The 23,030-nt window shown below is 37.0% G+C and overlaps 1 protein-coding gene across 9 annotated transcripts in view; it reads left to right on the top strand.

The window, feature by feature from the left end:
• Positions 1–23,030, top strand: part of ZNF385B (zinc finger protein 385B) — a 402,524-nt gene that overhangs the window by 94,262 nt on the left and 285,232 nt on the right. For 4 of the 9 annotated variants that reach the window (XM_047722313.1, XM_047722315.1, XM_047722316.1 and 1 more), the window contains exon 3: positions 471–788. In XM_047722313.1, the coding sequence (XP_047578269.1) occupies positions 473–788 (316 nt within the window). In that variant the 5' untranslated portion in view covers positions 471–472. Of the gene's footprint in view, positions 1–470; positions 789–23,030 lie in introns of those variants that run through there. The other 5 variants (XM_047722326.1, XM_047722325.1, XM_047722319.1 and 2 more) reach the window with 3 other exon arrangements.

The raw sequence follows: 23,030 nt of genomic DNA, 5'->3' as shown, positions 1-23,030 counted from the left end.
AGAAATGAGGGTACTGCCCTCATGGAGCTCATACTCTATCAGAGAAACTCGTAAGCCAATTTGCACAAATACATATGACATGCTTATGGTGATGGACACTCTGAAGGGAGTCCTAGAGCACTCTGGGAGCACATCACCCAGGATCTGCCTTGGCTCCAGGTCAGGTGGATTGCTTGGACAGGGTAGTTACTCCAGGTGAGATCTAAAGGGTAGGTAGGAGTTAGAAAGGGGAAAAGAATCGGGAGGTAGAGGGAGGGTGGGTTGAGGATAAAGGAAGAAGTACTCCAGACAGAGGAAACATGTTCGAAGACCATATTTACTCAGGTAGTTTTGATAACTTTTTCAAAGAGTGTCCACTGAGTAGCTGGAAGACTTATAGCTTATCCTAAATCGTGAAAATAATGTGTAATCTTATTAGAAATTCAGAAAGCATATATTTCTCAAACACCTGTACTTTTTTTTTTCTTCAGGTATGAAGTACTCATTAAGCCCTAACAATTACCCTGAAGATGGTATTATGAATATGGCAACTTTTCTACGGGGATATGAAGAAAAGGGGATAAAGAATGACAGGCCTGAGGACCAGTTGAGTAAAGAGAAAAAGAAAATTCTGTTCTCCTTCTGTGAGGTGTGCAATATCCAGCTAAACTCCGCAGCCCAGGCCCAAGTCCATTACAATGGCAAATCCCATCGCAAGCGGGTCAAGCAGCTGAGTGATGGGCAGCCCCCGCCGCCCGCTCAGGGTTCAGGACAGCTGCTGGCCAGCCCCAGCACCAACACCAGCACAGGTAGGTGCAAGGGCCCCAGGCTCCATGAGCTGCTGGGAGAAATGCTGCTGTTCTAGAAAATGAAGGGTTTAGAAAAAGATAACTTTCACTAAAAAGCTACCACCACATTAATACGTATTCTTTTCCCTACAGTAAATTCCAAGAGCTGTTTGTTATTTCTGTGTATGTGTGTGCTTGTATAAGAAATTCATATATATTATATTAGATTCAAACAATATACACACACACATACACACAACGTTGTGTCTTGGATTGTAGACTTGGTCCTGTATTCCCATAGTGTGTGAACATTTCCTAATGTATTTTGAAATAGATCAATGATGACAGTTTTTTGTTCCCTTCTCGCAAAATTGGGCTTTCTTGGGTTTCCTTCATCTGTAGGGTAGTGTACTATTTGAGAGCATATAAAAAGCTACAGCTTTATTTATAACATCCCGTGATACAGGAAAGGAGCATTAATCTTGAGTGTTAGACATGTTATAGTCTTTTAGGGAGTTGGCAGCTGCATGCCATGGTGTTCTAACATTAGGAGCAGGCATTGCCAAAACCAACAAGGCTTACCTCTGAGCTCTGGCCCTATGGCAAGCACGTTCTTGCCTCCCCTCTCACCTCTCACCCTGTACTGTGAGCGGGTTGAGGCAGAAGCTTGGGAATTTTCACATTTCCTGCATCTGCCCTGAATCTGGGAGATAGTCTTCCAAGTTCTTTATCTTCTCCGTAGACAGCCCTTCCTCCTCCACATTGCTGGTCATTGGGTATCTTCACTAGAACGCAATTAAAGAGAATGTGAAATTTACTGTGATCTGTGGTGAAGATTTCTACAGAAAGAGGGGTCTCCTACTCAGGTTTACATGGGAGATCAAACTGAGCCTCCTTCTAGATGTGGTGGAAGAGCTCCAAGTTGCATCTAGCAGACTCTGGTAATGAAGCTTCACCGTGGAGAGCAATGACCTAGACCAGCCATTTCTTGGAAGTTCACTTGGTGCTCTTACATGGCTTTTGGTTTTGTGAAGTTATGCCATGACCCATATTAAGCTCCAGTGAAAATTGTTTGTGTTGTAAAGAAATAATTTTTATAGTTCAAGCTAAACCTCACTGCTTTTTACTCAGTGTGTGATTTAATTTCATTAAATTATTTTCCCCAGTCAATACTTGGCATGCTGTGAAAGAACTTACAGGAACTTTGAGGTTGTAAGATACACATTATAATAGTGAAAAATTACTTCTCCATTTTTTGTCTTTATTATGATGATAATGTAAATATTCACAGATACATTAATGTATCGGTATTTATATAGTAAGACAGAGTTGGTGTCAGGTTAAAAACTGATTTATTGTCTTATATCTGAATCAGAGAGCAAGTAGTCTTGGGTAAAGGTATGAATTGTGTCTGTCAGAGCCCAAATATGTATGTCTCGATTGACGTTAACCTGTGATTTCTAATTAGTGAGATTAGCAGCTAACATTAACTGATCATATTTTATGGGCCATTTTCTGGTCCTTTCTAGGAATTTTCTCCTTAAATCCTTTCATCAACCCTGAGGTAGGTACTATGATTATCCCTAATTTACAAACTAGGAATGGAGCACAGAGAGATAAAATAATTTGTCCAGGTTATATGGCATAGGAATGGCAGATCTAGAATCCCAACCATATTTAATTAGTTAATAGTGAAGCCATTATTCTTTGTCACTTCTTTGCTGCTATTTTCTGCCATGCAGCAACACTCAGATTAAATTCAGACCTGTGTTCTGTAATGTATTTTTGGTCACAAATTGTTGCTATCATGGTGAACTATCCCACTTTGACAGGTTTTGAAAATAGACATGTAAAACCCCAACTCATGAGTTTCTCCATGCTAATGAAATTAGTTGACATAAATTTAGTTAAGACATACACAGACTATTATGGATATATTCCACAAGTAAAATATAGTTCATCATCTAAGTATAGGCAGTATTAGTATGTGGGAAAATGGATACAAAATGAGTCAATTTTTCAAGTTGTACATTAACTATAAAGGACAACTTTCATACACTGATAATATAGTCAATTATCCATTGTCAAAAGATGGGTTTAGCATATGATGAAGGCAAGTCACTTAATCTCTGAAAGTGGTTGACATTAATCCTCCCATTTGAAAAAAAAGTAGGTATAACAATGTCTTTTTCTTTTTTTGAAATAGAGATTAGACATAGATATATGTATAAGGATGATCATGACATGATTTATAACTCCAAAATATTAAGTGTATCCTGAATGTCCAATGGAAGAAAGATTAAATATATTAAAGTACATTTATAAGATGAATGATAGAAACCAGAGTCATTAAAAATTGTATTTCTGAAGACTACCTAATGACGGGGGAATCTGTCCATGATATCATGCTAAGTGAAACAGCAGGAAGTAAGGTGAAATATACCTTAGTGCTATGTATACATGTGCACTTTTCTACTGTTTAGTCTGAACTCACTGAGGAGCAAGACTGACATGGTTTTATTTTTTCCAGTCACTTTCTTCAGTTTTGATCTTTCAAACGCCTGTTTCCTGCTGGGTAGCAGTTCCCTTAACACTTTCTCAGCCCATAACTTCTCACTTTTGTATATTCAGAGGGACTTTGATTTAAATGACTCAGCTCTATTTATAAAAACATCCATGTCAGAGCCAAATTAAGATTTGGCTAGATAGAACCTGGAGTTGAGCATAGAGGATGGGATGTAGTTAGCTCTCAGCTTCTCAGCTTGCCCTTCTGCCCATGGAAGGATGAAGGGGTGGAAGTGGCCTTATCTTAAAGCCTTGGCAATGTTTCAAGGCTATTCTTGGTAGGAGGTTGCTATTCTGGTTGTCTTTGGGTCACAAGTGCTCCTGACAGAGCCTGTGGATGAAGAACTCCACCAAAATGTCCCTCAATCACTGGGAGTCCCTGAGATTTTGTTGTCTCTCTCAATTTACTCCACTTTGTAGCAAAGACCATACCTCAGTTATTATGCCTCTTTCTCCCACATTGTAGCATTCCTGGCAAGATTGTGTCCTCTTTTTTTATCTATGTATTGACCAACTCTTAAGGTTTGAGGGAATGTACAGAATACATATGACAAATAACATTCCTCTCCAAAACCTGGAGCTGCTTGGGCATGGGCAGGTAGAAGTGGAGTGGGGTGTGAGGGGCTCCTCCACATTTCTCTTCCTGCTCAGGTAGCATGGGGGAGACTGGGAAGGTAACTGACAAAGTAGACACTCAATCAAGGAACAAAATGCCAATCTTCCCTTTTTGCCCATTGCTTGGCTTTAGGGAATGTTAGGGGCTGAATTATGCCCCCCATTCTGCCCCAGAAAGGGCTATGTTGGATTCTTAATCCTCAGTACTTCAGAATGTAACCCTATTTATAAACAAAGCCTTTGCAAAGTAAATCAAGTTAAAATAAAATCATTAGAATTAGGTTGACCCTAATTCAGCATGGCTGATATCCTTATAAAAAGGGGAATTCAAATGTGCAGACACACAAAAAGAAAAGATGATGTAAAGACACACAAGAAGAAGACAGCCATTTACAAACCAAGGAGAGAGATTTGGAACTAGTCTTTCTCTCAGAGTTCCCAGAAGGAACCAACCCTGCCACACCTTGATATTGGACCGCCAGCCCACAGAACTGTGACTGCTAAATCTTTACTCAGTTTGTGGTGTTTTTGTTACAGCAGCCCTAGCAGACTGACACACAAAGGAAAATGGTATCCCGTTTTCCCCACAAAGGAGAAAAGATGTGGTAGTAGAGGTAGCCTTCCCAAGAACTGTCAGTTTCAGAGACAACTTTCCTTCTTCTCTGTCAGCCTTATTATAGAGTAGGGGTTGGCAAAGGTGGGAGTTGGGTCCACAGGGTGGTGGTTGGGGCTTAAGCCATTTCTCTGAATAAGAAGTGACTGACCCATAACCAGTGGCAGTTCTTTCACTAAGCTTAGAATTCAAAACCTTTAAATCTCAGCTTCTGGAAAAATAGGAAGACTCTTTTGTTCTATTCAGGCCTACAACTAACCAGATGAGGCTCACCCACATTAAGGGAGAGCAATCTGCTCTACTCATTCTATAAATTTAAATTCAGAATTCATCCAAAACAAACTCACAGAAACACCCAAACAGAATACGGAATAACCAAATATCTGGGGATCCCATGGCCTAGTCAAGGTTTGACACATAAAATTAATCCTTACACTGTCATTTTTCTCTTAAGTTTTATAAATCATATTTAATGATTGAAACAAAAATTATAACCATCTGATACTCAAAACGATGATATTTAAAAGTGGGGAACTTCAAGGAACCCAAATAGTAGTAAGGTGTTGGTACTTCATTTGAAGTATTTAAATGGTGGTGCAAGGAGACTGTGATAAGTATGTATATTGTTATACCCATAGCAACTACTCTGAAAACTTTATGAAGAGATACACAAAAAGAATATATATAAATCAAGATGGAGTACTACAAAAACTTTCAAGTAACTCACAGAACAAGAAAAGATAAACATAGAAATGAGAACGAGAGGAAACAGAGAACAGATAATAAAAGGTCAGACTTAAGTAATAACATATTAATGATTACCTTACATGTAATTGATCCAAATATAACAATCAAAAAACAAGAGATTTTCGAAGTAGATTTAAAAAATGACCTGGTTATATACTGCCAACAAGAAACTCACTTACTTTGAAAGTGAAAGGTTGGAAAAGAATATATCATGCAAACAGTCATAAAAATAAAAAAAAAGGCATGAGTATCTACATTAATATTTGAAAAGACAGACTACAGAACAAATAATATTATTAGAGACAAAGAAAGATGTCATGTTATGATAAAAGTTCCAATCCATCAGGAAGAAGGAAGTTATAATGATTCTAAATGTTCATGTATCAGTTATAGTTTAGGACTTAAGCAATTCTCTCTCAGCAACTGAAAGAATTACTAGACCAAAAACTCATCAAGGATATAGAAGATCTAAACAATATAATAAGCCAACAGGATTTAACTAATTTATTTAGAACTCTATCCAACAGCAGTAGAACATATATTTTTTTTTCAAATGACCACGGAACATTCACTGAGAGGCCATATTCCAACCATAAGAGAAACTTTAACACATTTAAAGGAACTGTGATCATATACCATATTACATATGTCAAATGCAAAATTATAGTATGTCTATGATCAAAAGGAGAAAATAACATATCTCTTAACCCATGAATCAAAGAATAAAGCTCAAAGGAAAGAAAAAATGCAAAGAACTAGATGAAAATAGAAAATAACATGTCAAAATAAATGGGATATAATTAAAATGGTACTGAGGAGAAAATTTATATCACTAAATGCTTATATTTCAAATAAGAAAAAGTCTCCAATAAATAAGTCTCTGCACTGAGAAGATAGAAAAGAAGAGAAAAAATAAACCCAAACCAAGCAAAAGGAAGAAAATAATAAAGTTCAAGTGCAAAAATATCTGAGGTTGAAAATAGGAAAACAATAGAGAAAAATCAATGAAACAAAAAGCTGGTTCTTTGGGGGGGGAATCAATGAAATTTGTAAGTCTCTAGCAAGACTGACAAAGATTAAAGAGAAAGAAGACGCAAATGATATAGGTGATATCACTATAGAACTTGCCACAATTAAAAATATAATAAGCAGGGGGAACTGGGCGGCTCAGTGGGTTGAGCCTCTGCTTTCAGCTCAGGTCATAATCTCAGGGTCCTGGGATCAAGCCCCGCATTGGGCTCTCTGCTCAGCGGGGAGCCTGCTTTCCCCTCTCTTTCTGCCTGCCTCTCTGCCTACTTGTGATCTCTGTCTCTGTCAAATAAATAAATAAAATCTTTTTAAAAAATAATAAAATATATATATATAATAAGCAAATATTATAAACTTATAGTAAGAAATTTCATAACTTAGAGGAATGCATAATAAAGCTCCCAAAAAGAAATTTCTAGATCCACAGGGTTTTACTAGGAATTGCGCTAAGCATTTAAAGAACACCAATTTTATACATTTCTTCCAGAAAATAGAAGAGGAGAAAACACTCCCCAACTTATTTTATGACATTACTGTAACTCTGCTACCAAAATCAGACAAAGACAATATATAAAAAGAAAGCTACAAACTAATCTTTTATGAACTTAAACTTAACGTTTCTCAATAAAATATAAACAAACTGGATCCAGTAACAGAGAATTTTACACCAGGACCAAATTGGATTTAGTCCAGAATTGTAAAACTGGTTCAACATCATATCAACAGCTGAAGAAGAAAAAAATCATATGATCTTATCAATTGGTGAAGAAAAGAATTTGAGAAAACTCAACATCCGTTTATGATAAAAAGAAAAAAACAACTCTCAGCAAGTTAGGAACAGAGAGAAATTACCTCAGTTTAATAAAGAGCACTACAAAAAGCCTACAGCTAACATCATACTAGATGGTAAAAGACTGTATGCTTTACCCTAAGATCAAGAGCAAAATAAGGGTTGGACAACCTGGAAGAAATAGATGAATTCCTGGAAACATATAACCTCCCAAAATTGATTCAGGAAAAAATAGAAAATTTGGATAGACCAATTACCAGCAATTAAATTGAATCAGTAATCAAAAACACCCAAAAAACAAAGGTGCAGGACCAGATGGCTTCACAGGTGGATTCTACCAAACATTTAAAGAAGAATCTGGTGGTGGGTGTTAAGGAGGGCACGTATTGCATGGATCATTGGGTGTGGTACATAAACAATGAATCTTGGAACACTGAAAAAATAAAATTAAAAAAAAATAAAGAAGAGTTAATACTTATTTTTCTCAAACTATTCCAAAAACTAGAAGAGGAAGGAAAACTTCCAAATTCATTCTACGAGATATGCATTGCCCTGATACAAAAACCAAATAAAGACACTACAAAAAAAGACAGCTAAGGCCAATATCTCTAATGAACATAGGTGCAAAAATCCTCAACAAAATTTTAGCAAACAAAATCCAACAATGTATCAAAAAAAATCATTCACCAAAGTCAAGTGGGATTTATTCCTGGGTTGCAAGAGTGGTTCAATATTCAGAAATCAATCAATGTTTTATATCACAACAATGAAAGGAAGGATAAAAACCATAAGATAATTTCAATAGATGCAGAAAAGCATTCCCCAATATACAATATCCATTCATAATAAAAACCCTTAACAAGATAGGTTTAAAGGGAACATACCTTGACATAATAAAGGCCATGTATCATGATGCTTGAGTGGCTCAGTCACTTCAGCATCTGCCTTTGGCTCATGTCACAATCTCAGGGTCTTGGCATGGAGCCCTGTGTCAGGGCTCCCTGATCAGCAGGGAGTCTGCTTCACCATCTTCCTCTGCCCTTCCCCGCTACTCATTCTCTCTCAAATAAATTAGATTTTTAAAAAAATAAAGGCCTCATATGAAAAACCCTCAGCTAATATCATACGCAACTGGAAAAACTGAGAGCTGTCTTTCTAAGATCAGGAACAAGACAAGGATGTCCACTCTTACCACTTTTATTCAACATAGTACTGGAAGTCCTAGCCTCAGCGATCAGACAAGCAAAAGAAATAAAGGTATCCAGATTTGTATATGTGCTGCCAAAGTGAGCACAAAGGTATCCAAATTTGTAAAGAAAAAGTAAAACTTGTCACTATTTGCTGATGACACGATACTCTATATAGAAAACCCTGAAAGACTCCACCAAAAAACTACTAGAACTAATAAATGAATTCAGGTAGTTCACAGAATACAAAATCAATGCACAAAATACCTTACATTTCTATACACTTATAATGAAGCAACAGAAAGAAATTAAGAAAAAAAAAAGAAATTAAGAAAGAAGTTCCATTTACAATTGCACAAAAAAATAATTAAGTATCTAGGAATAAACTTAACCATGGAGGTGAAAGGCCTTTACTCTGAAAACTATAGAACACTGATGAAAGAAATTCAAGATAACACAAGCAAATGGAAAGATATTCCATGCTCATTGGTAGGAAGAACAAATATTGTTAAAATGTCCATACTGTTCAAAGCAACCTACAGATTTAATGTAATCCCTATCAAAATACCAATAGCATTTTTCACAGAACTGGAACAAATAATCCTAAAATTTGTATGAAACCACAGAAGACCCCAAATAGCCGAAACAATCTTAAAAAAGAAGAAAAGAAGTTGGAAGTATCACAATTTCAGATTTCAAATTACCCTGCAAAGATATCGTAATCAAAACCATATTGTACTGGTACTAAAACTGACACATGGATCAATGGAACGGGATAGAAAGCCCAGAAACAAACCTGTGATTATATGGTCAATTAGTCTTCCACAAAAGAGGCAAGAATACGCAAAGGAAAAAAGACAAATCTTCATCAGTGTTGGGAAAACTGGACAGCACCATGCAGAAGAATGAAACTAGACCACTTTGTTACACCAGACACAAAAATAAACTCAAGATGGATTAAAGATATAAATTGAGACCTGAAGCCATAAAAATCCTACAAGAAAACACAGGCAGTAATGTCTCTGACATCAGCCATAGCAACATTTTTCTAGATAGGTCTCCTGAAGCAAGGGAAATGAGAGCAAAAATAAACTATTGGGAGTACATCAAAATAAAAAGCTGCAAATTGTAGGAAAGAGTCAACAAAACTAAAAGACAACATACTGAATGGGAGAAGATATTTGCAACTGACATCTCTGATACAGGGTAAGTATCCAGAATATATAAAGAATATATACAATGTAACACCCAATAACAACCCAATTAAAAAATGGGTAGAAGACATGAACAGACATTTCTCCAAAGAAGACATGCAGACAGCTAACAGACACATTAAAAAATGCCCAGTATCACTCTTCATCAGGGAAAAGCAAATCAAAACTACAATAAGATATCACCCTGTACCTGTCACAATGGCTAAAATAAAAAACACAAGAAACCACAAATGTTTGTGAGGATATGGAGGAAAAAAAAGAACCCTCTTGAGCTGTTGGTGGGAGTGCAAACTGGTGCAGCCACTGTGGAAAACAGTACCTCCATACTGTTCCTCAAAAAGTTAAAAGTAGAACTACCCTATGATCCAGTAATCTCACTACTATATATTTCCCCAAAGAATACAAAATCACTACTTTAAAAGGATATATGCACCCCTGTGTTTATTGCAACATTATTTACTATAGCCATCTTATGAAAACAGCCCAAGTGTCCATTGATAGATGAATAGCTAAAGAAGATGCAATGTATATATACAATGGAATATTATTCAGCCATAAAAAGGGGGAAGCCTTCCATTTGCAACAACATGGATGGAGCTAGAGAGAATAATGCTAAATAAAAAGAGAAAGACAAGTACCACATGATTTCACTCATGTGGAAGTTAAGAAAACAAATGAACAAAGAAAAAAGAGAGAGACACAAAGCAAGAAACCATTCTTAGCTATAGAGAACAAACTGCTGGTTACCAGAGGTGAGGTGGGTAAAGGTGGTGGGTGAAATAGGTTGATGGGAATTAAAGAGTATACTTATCTTGATGAGCACTGAGCAAAGTATAGAATTGCTGAATCAGAATATTGTACCCCTGAAACTAATATAACACTATGCTAACCATACTGGAATTAAAACTAAAAAATTAATAAAATTTTAAAAGAGTGTGGAGGACAAGGGGAGATGGAGAGGAGAAGGGAGCTGAGGGAAATTGGAAGGGGAGGTGAACCATGAGAGACTATGGACTCTGAAAAACAACCTGAGGATTTTGAAGGAGCAGGGGGTGGGAGGTTGGGGGAACCAGGTGGTGGGTATTAGGGAGGGCAGGATTGCATGGAGCACTGAGTGTGGTGCAAAAACAACTGTTACGCTGAAAAGAAATAAAAAATTAAAAAAAAAAAAGGAATAGAAAAAAAATTTTTAAAGAGCAAGAGAAGGGTGTTCATTGTCACTTCTCTTATTCAACATAGTATTGGAAATTCTAATTACCATAATAAGGCAGGAATAAATAAAAGGCATACAAATTGGAAAGGAAGAAATAAGACTTTCTCACTTCACAGATCACATGCTCTATCAATCCCCAAGAATCTATGAAAGAATTCCTAAAACTAGTAAGTGGGTTTAAAACACAGGATTTCAGGATGGAGAATCAACACAGAAAAATCAATTGCATATTTATATACTAAAAATAAACCTGTGGAAACTGCAATGTAAAAACAATATAATTTATAATCACATCTAATAAAACAAAACATATGTAGAATATATAGGATGTGTATGCTAAAAATTACAAAATATTGAGAAAATAAATCAAGACCTAAGGAAATGGAGAGACATACCATATTCATGGCTTGGAAAACTCAGGATAGCTAAGATGTACATTTTAAATTACCCTATAGGTTTTGTGCAATTCCTATTAAAACCCCAGCAAGGCTTTTGGTGACATAGACAAGCTTACTCTAAATGTATATGGAAGAACGCTGACTCTAGAATAACTAAAGTATCTTGACAAAGAGAATAAGTCAGTAAAAATCTCTACCCAATATCTAGGCTTACTATATAGCTAAAGTCATCAAACTATTATTTGAACAGAGATATAGGCACTTAGACCAATGGAAAAAACTATAGAACCCAGAAATCAATCTACACATTTATGCTCAATTGATTTTTGATGAAGGTACAAAAGCATTTCAATGTAGGAAAGAGTGCTTGCTTCGGCAGCACATATATCAATGTAGGAAAGATGGCCTTTTCAGTATATGTTGCTGGTGCAACTGGACGTCTATAGGCGAAAAAGCAAAAACAAAAAAAGTCAACTAAATTTATGCCATACACAAAAATTAAACCAGTATACCATAGATTTACATGTAATACACAAAAATATAAAAATTTTAGGGAAAAAAATAGAAAAAAATCTCTGGGACCTAGGGCAGGTTAAAGAGTTCTGACTTAACACCAGAAACATGACCCATAAGAGAAAAATTGATAAATTGGACTTCACACAAAATTCAAAACTTTTCCTTTGAAAACTACCATCTGAAGAGGATGAAAAAAGTTACAGATGGTAGAGAATATTTGTAAACCAAATATTTAACATAGGACTAGTATCTAGAATATACAAAGTGCTCTCAAAACTCAACAATAAAAAAAAAATCAAACAATCCAATTATGAAATAGGTAAAAGATAGGAAGACCGATTTCACTGAAAAGGATATACAGATGACAAATAAGTGCATGAAAAGGTGTACAACATCTTTAGTCATTAGGGAAATGAAAAATAAAATCACAATGAGATTTTAATATATATTTGTCAGAATGACTAAAGGAAGAAATAGTGACAACACCGAATGTTGGCAGTGATGGGGAGTAAATGGATCGCACAAACATTGCTAATGGAAATGTAAAATGGTCTAGCCACTCTAGAAAGTAGTTGGGAAGTTTCTTATAAAACTAAACCTACATTTACCACCCAACCGAGTAATTGTGCTCTTGGAAATTTATTCCAGATAAATTAAAACATAGGCTCCCACAACAACCTGTATATGAATGCTTAGAGTAGCATTATTGGTAATAGCCAAGAACTATAAACCACTCTGTATTAGTTTCCTGAGGCTTCTGTAACAAAGTACCATAAACTTGATGGTCTAAAACAGTAGAAATTTAATCTCTCAAAGTTCTGGGGTCTAAATTATTGAATCACTATATTATACACCTGAAACTAATATAACACTGTATGTTAATTATACTGGAATTAATATTTTTAAAAACTTAAAAATAAAATCTGAACTTTGGCAGGGCTTCATTAACCTCCAGGGGCACCAGAAAGAATCTATTCCTTATATCTTCTACCCTTTAGTGACTTGTGGCTTGTGGCTAGATCACTCCAGTCTCTACCTCTGTTTTCACATCTCCTCTGTGTGTCTGTGTCCTCTCCTCTTGGACTATTTCAAATCTCCCCCTATTTCTCTTATAAGGACACTCACTGTTAGATTTAGGAACTCCTGCATAATTCAAGATTCTCTCCTCATCTCAAAATCCTTATCTTACTTCTGCAAAGATCCTTTTTCCAAATAAGATGTCTCCAGGGGCGCCTGGGTGGCTCAGTGGGTTAAAGCCTCTGCCTTTGGCTCAGGTCATGATCTCAGGGTTCTAGGATCGAGCCCTGCATCGGGCTCTCTGCTCAGCGGGGAGCCTGCTTCCTCCTCTCTCTCTCTCTGCCTGCCTCTCTGCCTACTTGTGATCTCTGTTTGTCAAATAAATAAATAAAATCTTAAAAAAAAAAAAGATGTTTCCAGGTTCCCAGGATTTGATGTGTTAAACTAGGATACATCTATACAAGGAATACTACTCTATAATAAAAAGGAACTATTGATATGCACAACAACTTGGATGAATCTCTAGCAAATTATGCAGAGTGAAAAAATCAATCTCATAAGGCTACCTCTGTCTTATTCCATTGTGCAACATTTTTGTAAGGACAAAATTTTAGGATTGGACAACAAATCAATGGTTCTCAGGGGTTGAGGATGGGGGAAGGTGTCAGGATGGAAGTGGGTGTGATTTTGAAAGGTCAACATGAGGGATCTTGTGGTAGTGGTTACATGAACCTATGTAGGAGAGACACACACACATGCACGCACACACAAATGAATTCAAGTATAACTGGGGAAATCGGAATAAGAAGATTGGTAGATGGTGTCCATGTCAACATCCAGACTGGGATATTATTCCATTGTTTTTACAAAATGTATGATCAGTGGAAACCAGAATGAGTTCAAGTTCCTTATTTTTTATACAACTGCCTGTGAATCTCTAATCATCTCAATAAAAATTTCAGTTAAAAAATCTTAAGGTGATCACCTAAAATACCCAGTCTTCTAGTAGCATATCAGAGATGATAATGAGCACAAATTCAGGGGTTTGGCCTTTTAAATAATTCAAGTGTCTGCAAAGATTAATAAAACACAATTTCTTTTTCTTAAGTATCCATATGGATATCTAAATAAATGAATGACAATGTGATATGCTAAGAACAGTGATAGATTTATTTATAAGGTTGATGGCACAGAGAAAAGGAATGATTAACTTTATAGAGGTCAGGGAAGTCTTCCCAAAAGAGGTGATATTTGTGGTAAATATTCAAAGATGAGATTCAGGTTATTCAAGGAAGAACAACATTCCAAATAGAAGTGATTGCAATGTCAATGCATGTAGGGATAAACCATAGTTTATTATTACTGGAGTGAAATATGATTGAGGGAAAAGGAGGGAAGATCCCTCAGGCAAAATAGAAGGTAGCTAGAACAGGAGAGTTTTCTTTGTTCTCTGGGAGCAGAGGAAGAACACAGTTTCTCAAACATATAAAAAAAAATCAGGTGCAGCTGCAGGAATTCTGAGTTCTCCTAAGTTCTTCTGTGCCACTCTGGTTTATGTCAACCAGGAGCCTCCCCATCAAGTCCACACATCTCAGCGTGGTGTTTCCCTAGGATACCAGCTGGCTGTGCAGAGATTATTTTCCACAACCCACATACAACTTTCCAAGTCCAGATAAAACTGACCACATTTATTCTCTATGTAGTGTTGCTAGTAACACTCATCTTGCCCTCTGCTCTCAAAGGCTGGGACCTATTATCTTCAGTGCCTATTGCTGTGGTATTTCCCCTTGATTCTTATCCCATTTACCGTTCTAATTCTTTAAGGAGTATTTGAACTTAAAAAAATAAATAAAGTGATCGACGTGTGAATAACTGATCATCTAACTCAGCAGTTCTCAGATTTTAACGTGCATCAGAATCACCTGAAGGGTGGCTTAGAAGGCAGCTTGCTGGGTGCCATCCCCAAAGTTTCTGATTGAATAGGCCTGAAGTTGATCCTGAGAACTTGCATTTCTTTCTTTCTTTTTTTCTTTTTTTAAAAGATTTTATTTATTTATTTGACAGAAAGAGGGATCACAAGTAGGCAGAGAGGCAGGCAGAGGTTGTGGTGGGGGGAAGCAGGCTCCCCGCTGAGTAAAGAGCCCAATGAGGGACTCGATTCCAGGACCCTGAGATCATGACCTGAGCCGAACGCAGAGGCCAACCCACTGAGCCACCTAGGCACCCCGAGAACTTGGATTTCTAACAAGTTCTCAGGGGAAACTCCTAGTTTGAAATCACACTTTGAGAATACCAATCTAACCCATGGAGGAGGATTGATAACCAGAAAAAGAGCTTCTTATCTCAGATAAATCTATACTTAGGAATTGGTTAGGAAAGAGGAAAATGGCCTTCCTGTGTTCCTGGTCTTCTCTAGGGGCATTCACTGACCCATGAAAATAGAGGGGTGATGTCACAGAATTAGAGGGACAAAGCCACCCTCCCCCACTCCCCAATCCCATACCTTACCTCTAGCTGGGAGCTTTATAAGCAACTCTGTGCATTCTACAATATCATAAATACAGTGAAGGTAGACCTTCATTAGACCATCATTAAATGGATGAATGAGGCCTTACCTTGTGCCAGGTATTGTGCTAAGGAGGTTACTTTATTTAAATTCTCACAACAGATTTAGGAGAAAGGTACTATTATTACATACCGTGAGAATGAGGAATGAAGAAGGTAGTAGCCAGAAGAGGCAAGGCTGGGGTTTGGAACAAGTTGGCCTAATTCTGTGACCTGATTCTTCACCATGGTGTTCTTGCCTTCCGTCTATGGATGTAAGCTGGGTAGGGCAGAAATTGCCTAGTTTGTGCTTAAAGGTTACTGCTCAGACTGTGTACTTGATGTGGAAGTTGAATCAGAAAAGAGAAGCAGTAAGTTCTCTCTCTGGATGTACCAGCATTGTTGCTCAGAAGTCAGTCAGGGATACATGATATTCTGATACCCAGAAGCAGGTAAATCACTAGATGGAGTAAAAAATGTTAACTTTACATTTGCCCCCAAGGATCATGGTGGGGAGAATTAATTATATTCTGGGGTTTTGGGAATCCATATTTCCTCAAAATGGGAAGAGTTCTTTCTTAGGCTGTGACTTCTGATCCTGCCCTTGACACTCATTTGGCACAGATAATATTTAAAGCTATGAAAGGTCAGGCCCAGATTACGAAGGTTGAGCTGAACGATCATAAGAGGGACACATTGGTACTTGATCTGAGGTGCACTGGAGAGAGGGGTTATCATGGAAAGACTGAAATAATGACGTTAGTTTTCACAACCTTACACATAAAGTATGACACTCCTCACATTATAGATAAGAAGCTTAGAGAGATTTAAAGGCCTTTCCAAAGGCCACACAAAGATTCAAAGTCCAAGATCTTTCTCACCCTCTGCATTTCCTCTCATAACTTTTTGCAACAAATTCTTCACAAAGTAAAAATGAAAAGAATTCATGACTACTTCCTTGTTATCTAATGTTTGTTTTCCCAATGACTACTAGCTGAACTGCCCATTTTCTTTCTCACCTTCAATTAATTCCAAAAGAATGTCTAATCTCAGTGAAGTTCAAGCTTTTAAGAATAAACAAGAGTTAGGCCAAGAAAGTGGAGAAACACTGATTCAAAGGGAGTAAAGAGAATGTTTAAAATCTTAAACTAAGAAACATTTTGTCATATCCAAAAAGCTGAGATGTGGCTGAAGCTGAGTGAGAAAATCAGAAGGAGAGACAAAATCTGAAATAGTAACTGCTAGACATTTTTAAAAAAACAATGCTTTATTTTAGCCACGATCCTCTGGGTCAGAGATTGGAGCTCGTCTCACCTAGGTGGTCCTTGTCCTGGACTCACAGGAGGTCACTCATGCCACTGCAGGTAGCCAGCGTGTCAGCTGGGTTGGATGGTCTACAACTGCCTTACACACATGCATCTGGTGGTTGGTGCCTGCTGTAGTCTGGATCATTCTCACCAGGAGACTCCTTTTCCACTGGCTTAGATGAGGCCTCCTTCTGCAGCCCCAGAGCAGCCCCGTCACGCAGCAAGAGCAGAAGCTACAACCGCTATGGTCTTTTGGTCACAAGACCAGCTCAAACTCGAGTGCTGGGCACACGGACTCTGCCTCTTGATGTGAGAAGCGGCATCTTTTTATGTGGCCTTAGGAATTTTGTACTGAGTTTGAGTAGATTTTAAGTCGACACTTTGGGAGCCCGGAGAGGGAAGGTGAGAGTGATACAGCCAAGTGATTTTGCCGCAGGAGGTAGAAGAAATTACTTGGAGGGAAAAAGGGAGAACAAGATCAGAAAGTGGGTTGTGCGTTGGAGCATTGCATCCTTTCCTTTGCTGCCATATTCTGGGCTTCTCTTTGATGTCTCCAGGGTCTTCCAGGATCCTCAGCTATTTTTTTCCCCACCCATCTGAGGATCTCCTATTTTCATTCCTCTTCTACATTCGAGAATCAGCAGCTAGGGTCAGGACACTGTGATAGGTATTACAACTATTAAAATATGTCTATGTGTTTCTAAATTCATAGGCCAAATTTCTCCCACTGCCTCTCCTGTATATTGAAAATAAAATTTTGTCTTCAAGATTGTTCCCTCAGTTTTGAACTTTAAAAATTAAACTTGAAACAGTAATGCTATAGAATCGCCACAAGGTGGTGCCACAAGTATATGGGAAATGAGATATTTTCCTCCTTTCCATCCCCACATTTTGCTGGAACTTACTAATGTGTATGGAAAGCAAAGAAATCCTCACAAAGGGGTGAGCCTGAGTGTGGACATGCATGTGTGCGTAGGAGCATGCTTGTTTGACAGACTCTTTCTGAAGCTCTTCTGTGACTTAGGGAAGATCTGTAAAGGAGATAAGAGGATGGTGGTGGGTGTGTGTTGCTCCTGACAGGGGTGGGAGGGAGAAAGGATCAGGGGAGATTTTTCTTCACTTTTCAGGAATTAAAATGACTGCTTAAATATCATAATATTGCTCCATGTCTGGAAAAAAAAAGTGGTAGTTCATTTTAAGAGATATTAGATATGAACATTAATGTTTGAAGACACAAACTTAGGTTTGTGTGATAGATGCAGAGATAGGGCTAGAATTCATCAATATGATGTCTTTTACTTTTGTAGTAGAAACATATGGTTTCAAATACTTGCTTTTTCCTCATTTTTGATGAGTCAGGTTATCACTTAACACAGTTATCACTTAACATGGTCATTTATCACTTAACTAAAATACTTTGCAAAATATCGGTACTATGATGAAAGTATAGCAAATCATTGACAAAGTACCAGTGAGTTCCTGTTAGTAAGTGCACTAGGTAAGAAAAGCCTTTCATTATGTAAGTAGGTGGGTTCAATTATTTATAATGCACTATTTTCCTAGACATCTTAATTTTAAGTCCATAGAAATCTTTTCATGGAATAATTATTATACAGCCCGCTTAGTAGATAGAGTCCATGTAACTTCCCATAATTTTCTATAGGAAAACCAGACTTGGAAGGGAAAAGGATCTTGGTTTAATATATATTAACTTGGATTTAAGAAGACATTTGCTTTCCTTAGTATAAATCCCTATTGGTAGGGCCCAAGAATTCTCTTACTTAGAATAATTTAGACCCAGTGATGATACAGTAGAGAAATTATTAACGTACTTTTCTGGCTCTTTGTCTTGGCCAGAATTGATCATTATAAGTTTCTAAGTATTTTACAAAATCCTGAGTCTATTCTTCCAAATAATTATAGAGTTGGTACCCCACAGTATTAATCCCCAGGTAAATTCAATTGGTATTTATATTGTATGGCTTATTGAAGTTCCTTATGAATGAAAGCAGAGCAATTTAGAAAGAGAATGAAGGCTCAAATTGTAACTTCAATCCCCCAAATGCATTGAGACAGAACCCCAGCCATTTTGGATGGTGTCAGAATTCTAGAACATTTTAAGATAGACCTGAAAAAAGTCACTATAGAACAAATCCATGTTCTTTATATGCGGTTAAAAACTGTAAAAAGGGTGTTCATTTTGTAAGTACAAAACTCGAAGGAATATGATATATAAAGGAGTTTAAAGGAACTTTTTAAAATAAAGAATTAAAAGGAGTTTCTGGCCTTTTTTTTTAGTGAGGACAGATAGTCTTGCTTTAAGAATGCTTTGGACTGTGGGCTTTTACGTATTATTTAGTAATAAACAAATGTTATTTTATACAAGTCTTGGCTTTGAGATTTTAAGAACCGAATGCTGACACTTCAGTGTGGAACTGAATCTTAGACAATGACAGAAAGTGTTTGGGTGGCTGAGTGGTCAGAATTATCAAAGGTTAACTTAAATCTGTTACGTGGCTTTGTGTATGTATGTATGATACCTGTTTTAAAACTAATCTGTGGAGAGAGGCTTTTGGTAGCTGGCTCAGTAGGAATTTAAAATTAAATTAGTAAGTTCAGATTCTCTTGGTGAGTTAAATGTGTTCCCTGTGAAAGGTTACAACTGACAGTGCAGTTGGTGTTCATCCTTGCACTTACAGTTTTTCTGGAGCTGGTTCTTCGGCCAGCTATGAAACATGTTTGCTTTTCGCCTGATTACATGAAGACTTTGGAGGATCTGCGTGGGCTGATTACTACATCTTCCTTCCATCCATCCACCCATCCATCCTCCCTTCCTTCCTTCCTTGTGCGCACGCTCTCTCTTTCTTCCTTCCTTTCCTTCCTTCCTTCCTTCCTTCTTCCTTCCTTCCTTCCTTCCTTCCTTCCTTCCTTTCTTTCTTTCTTTCTTTCTTTCTTTCTTTCTTTCTTTCTTTCTTTCTTTCTTTCTTTCTTTCTTTCGTCTTTTGGCCTGAGTGTGATGGCATTCACTTTATGTGGACCCATTTCAAGAGCCTGCCCTCTAGTGAGCCAGCCTTGCAGTCCAGAGACTCTTGGCCTATAGAGGCTGGAAGTTTACTTGTTCTTATGTGGAGATGGTGTAAAAGGTATAAAGAGATATTGATTTTGATGCTGGGGAGTTACATACTCAGATAGTCAGTTGCTTTTAGAAACGGCAATAACCTCAGCAAACCCCTGGGGCACTATTTCAGTTACTAAAGAAAGAATTCACTAAATTATGTTCTACTGTCAGAAATGAATGAATGCAGTTTCTTTCTTCACATGGAAAATGACTTTGTAACCATATTCTAGATTTTAAAATTGGAGCCACACATTCTGTTACAATTTGTACAGTGAGCGAATAGGATGACCAGTATTCTCCTAAATGCCTCTGGAACTCTTCTTCACTGCACATCTGGGCCCCAAAAGTCACTCAAGAAATGCTCTTCTTTTTAGGTGGAGTATGTAGAGTCTTTTCATTTTTTAAATAAGAATTGTATGTATGTAATGTGTACAACATGACTCAGTATACATATATATAATGAAATGATTGCTGTCGTCAAGCTAATTAATATACCCATCTCCTCATATGATCACTATTTTGTGTGTGTGTAATGAGAATGATTGAAATTTCTCTTAGCAAAATTCCAGTATTCAGTACAGTATTGATAGTCATCATGCTGTACCTTAACTCTCTATTCTTAGTCATCCTACATAAGTGGAACTTGGTACCCTTTGACCACCTTTGAAGATGATGAATGTTCTATAGGCCTAAAGTCTTAAGTCCAGGGTCAATGTTATCTTAAACATCTTTAACGTACCTACTTTAAAAAAGAATTTGGAAATTATACTCATAGGACCACTTCAAGTTAACACAGCATGATATTCATATTTTGGGGGAGAAATATTCTTTTTAAAAATGGGTTTTAAAGTTAAATTGAGTATTGATGGTAAAAAATATTACTCCTTTTTTTTTCTACAAGTGATTTTGAAGAACTCTTATACCAAATAGTACATGACATGTACCAATAAAACAGGGACCTTTACTTCATAAAGCTTATTTTTGTTAGTGACATTTCTCACATATGACTTTATACATTATGGATGTTTTGTTTTGGGGTACAATGAGAAGAGTGTGAAATACATTCTTCCTTTTAAAATTTTCTCTTGAAAATTATAAAGTACATTGCTAAAAAAATATTTTTGTCAAGTGCCTTACACATTACTGGGTACAAAGTAGCTCATCGGTGAGTGTTTGACATCATTATCATTATATTTTGGGTTTTTTTTTTTTCTCGACACAGTAATTCTGAGTTGCTTCTTACTTTCTGCTCCTGTGCCCTAGTTTCTTCACCCTGCATTACATCCCCAACTCTCCTCTGCTGTGTGTCTCAGCACCTTCTCTCATATTTTTTGACTTTCTGCTAAAGCAATGTTAATCTCCAAATCTCTTGTTCAAGCAAGAGAACACATGTTTAGGAACCATTTTCCAATCCAGTCCCTTTAACAGTTTAGGTAAACATTTCTACAGGTCTCTTCACCTGCAATTCTCACAACCCAAGAAGCCCTGAAAGTCAGAAGGTTTTATAATTCATATTGATGGCAAAACCTGACCTGAACTGATATGAGGTTAATTATAGTCTTTATTTATCCCATCTAGTATGAATATGCACATGTTTTGCTGCAGAAATGTTAACGTGTCTGACTATAGCGTGTTGCCCCAGACCCCACAGGAGGCATTACATAATTCATGGTCTATGCAGAGTATTATCTTTCTAAAATCTGAAAGCATTTGAATTCTGAAATGCATCTGGCATTAAGGTTTTAGATTAGGGATTAAGGACCGATAATCAAATATTATGGTTTCACTTTAAACTTTTATCTTATTACTAAGGAGTTGCATGTATGGTAATAATAAAAGGAGTTTTCGGCACACAGTCTCTCATGAACTATTTTCTAAGATTAAAAGAGCACACACAGAGCCAGAGACAGAGAGAAAACACTGAGTAGTTGCTGAATCAGTGAATCATGAGGCACACAATGAATGGAAATCAGGTAGTAGAAGTAACTGCAACAGGATAAGGGCATTTTCCTGGGGCGCGGGCAAACGTGTTTCTGTGTGTGACCGCTCCATGTATGTCTATGATTGTCTCCACGGAAGGGGTTCTAACCAGTGGCCTATAAGGAATCAGATATACACACAGAGATATAATGTGGATACTTCTGCGGGTGCCATGTTTAAAGTTGTTCCAAAATGCTGTGCTATGTAAATATATGTTAGGCACAGTGCTTGTTTGTACACAGATGTTTTGGATTTAGTAGATACTACTAAATGGGACACCTAAGAGGTAGTGGTATAAGATCCTCAAATCGGGGTTGCCTTTCTTGGATCCTGCTTTGCTCTGTCTTTATAGAGTCTCACTGATAATCTAAAACCCATCTTTAAAAATCTGACTAGAACCTTAACTGTGTTCTTTGTCAATGCTACTGACTAGGAATTTCTTCCAGTTACTTTTGTGATTTTTGATAAATGTTTCATGTCCTTTTTGCTTTGCACTTTGCATGTGTCAAAGCTCTATATTTTATGATCTCAAATCATTGCTGCTACTTCTAGGATAGTCTACCTTGTACCTTTTTAAGAGTTGTCAGCTATGTCTTGCATCTTATGTTTTAGTGTCGAGAGAGAAAAGACGGGGAAAGGAAAGGTGAGGGTATAAAGTTGGGGGTGGCGAGGGTAGGGATTTTCATGAGCTATAGAGTTTTTAAAAAATAATAAGTGATCAAGAACTGTGGGGTTAAAAATATTCTTTACTTGGTATGTTGATTTTCTTGTTACACAGAGCACATTTTAATCTTTATTGTTTAAGAATTTTAGAGTAAATTGGATGGGCTTTTGCCCTGCTGTTAGCATATTCCTGCATGCTTTTACTCTTATTATTATTTTAATTTAGAGACCAGCAATTAGGGGTTAAAGTATATTTAACTTGTTCTTTACTGGATACCTACATCAAACACATGGAAATTTTTTTTGTTGTTGTTATAATTGTGAGAGCCTCTAGTGATTTTATTTGTGTATAGAAAAGTCTCAGGAACCTACAGCTATCTTGAATTTTACAGCTTTTACGATCAGTCCCTATAATATATACTCCTGATTTCTTCTCTGCATCCTGCTCATTGTTGAAAAGCCCGAGCTATTTTTAACATTTACACAATTTCAGTAGATGATTCTTCCTTCCACAAGGTTTGGTGCTAAATCTGTGGAGCCTTTCATAATCATATCCTTTTTGTGGTTTGCTTGAATTTGATCACAGTGGCTGATTTCATGCATTGATAATGAAGGCTTAGGTTCCCTGTTTCTCGGCATAAATCCACCTCAGACTTGTAGGTTGACAGTGATTCTGGTTTCAGCACGCATGGAGATATAGCATTGAAATTGCTCTGCTTTCTTTACAAATGACTCAGAGTGTGCTTG

The sequence above is a fragment of the Lutra lutra genome, chromosome 3, assembly GCF_902655055.1.
Source record: "Lutra lutra chromosome 3, mLutLut1.2, whole genome shotgun sequence".
Lineage (NCBI taxonomy): Eukaryota > Metazoa > Chordata > Mammalia > Carnivora > Mustelidae > Lutra > Lutra lutra.
The sequence above is the reverse complement of the archived record's forward strand: the minus strand, read 5'-3'. Positions and strand labels throughout refer to the sequence as shown.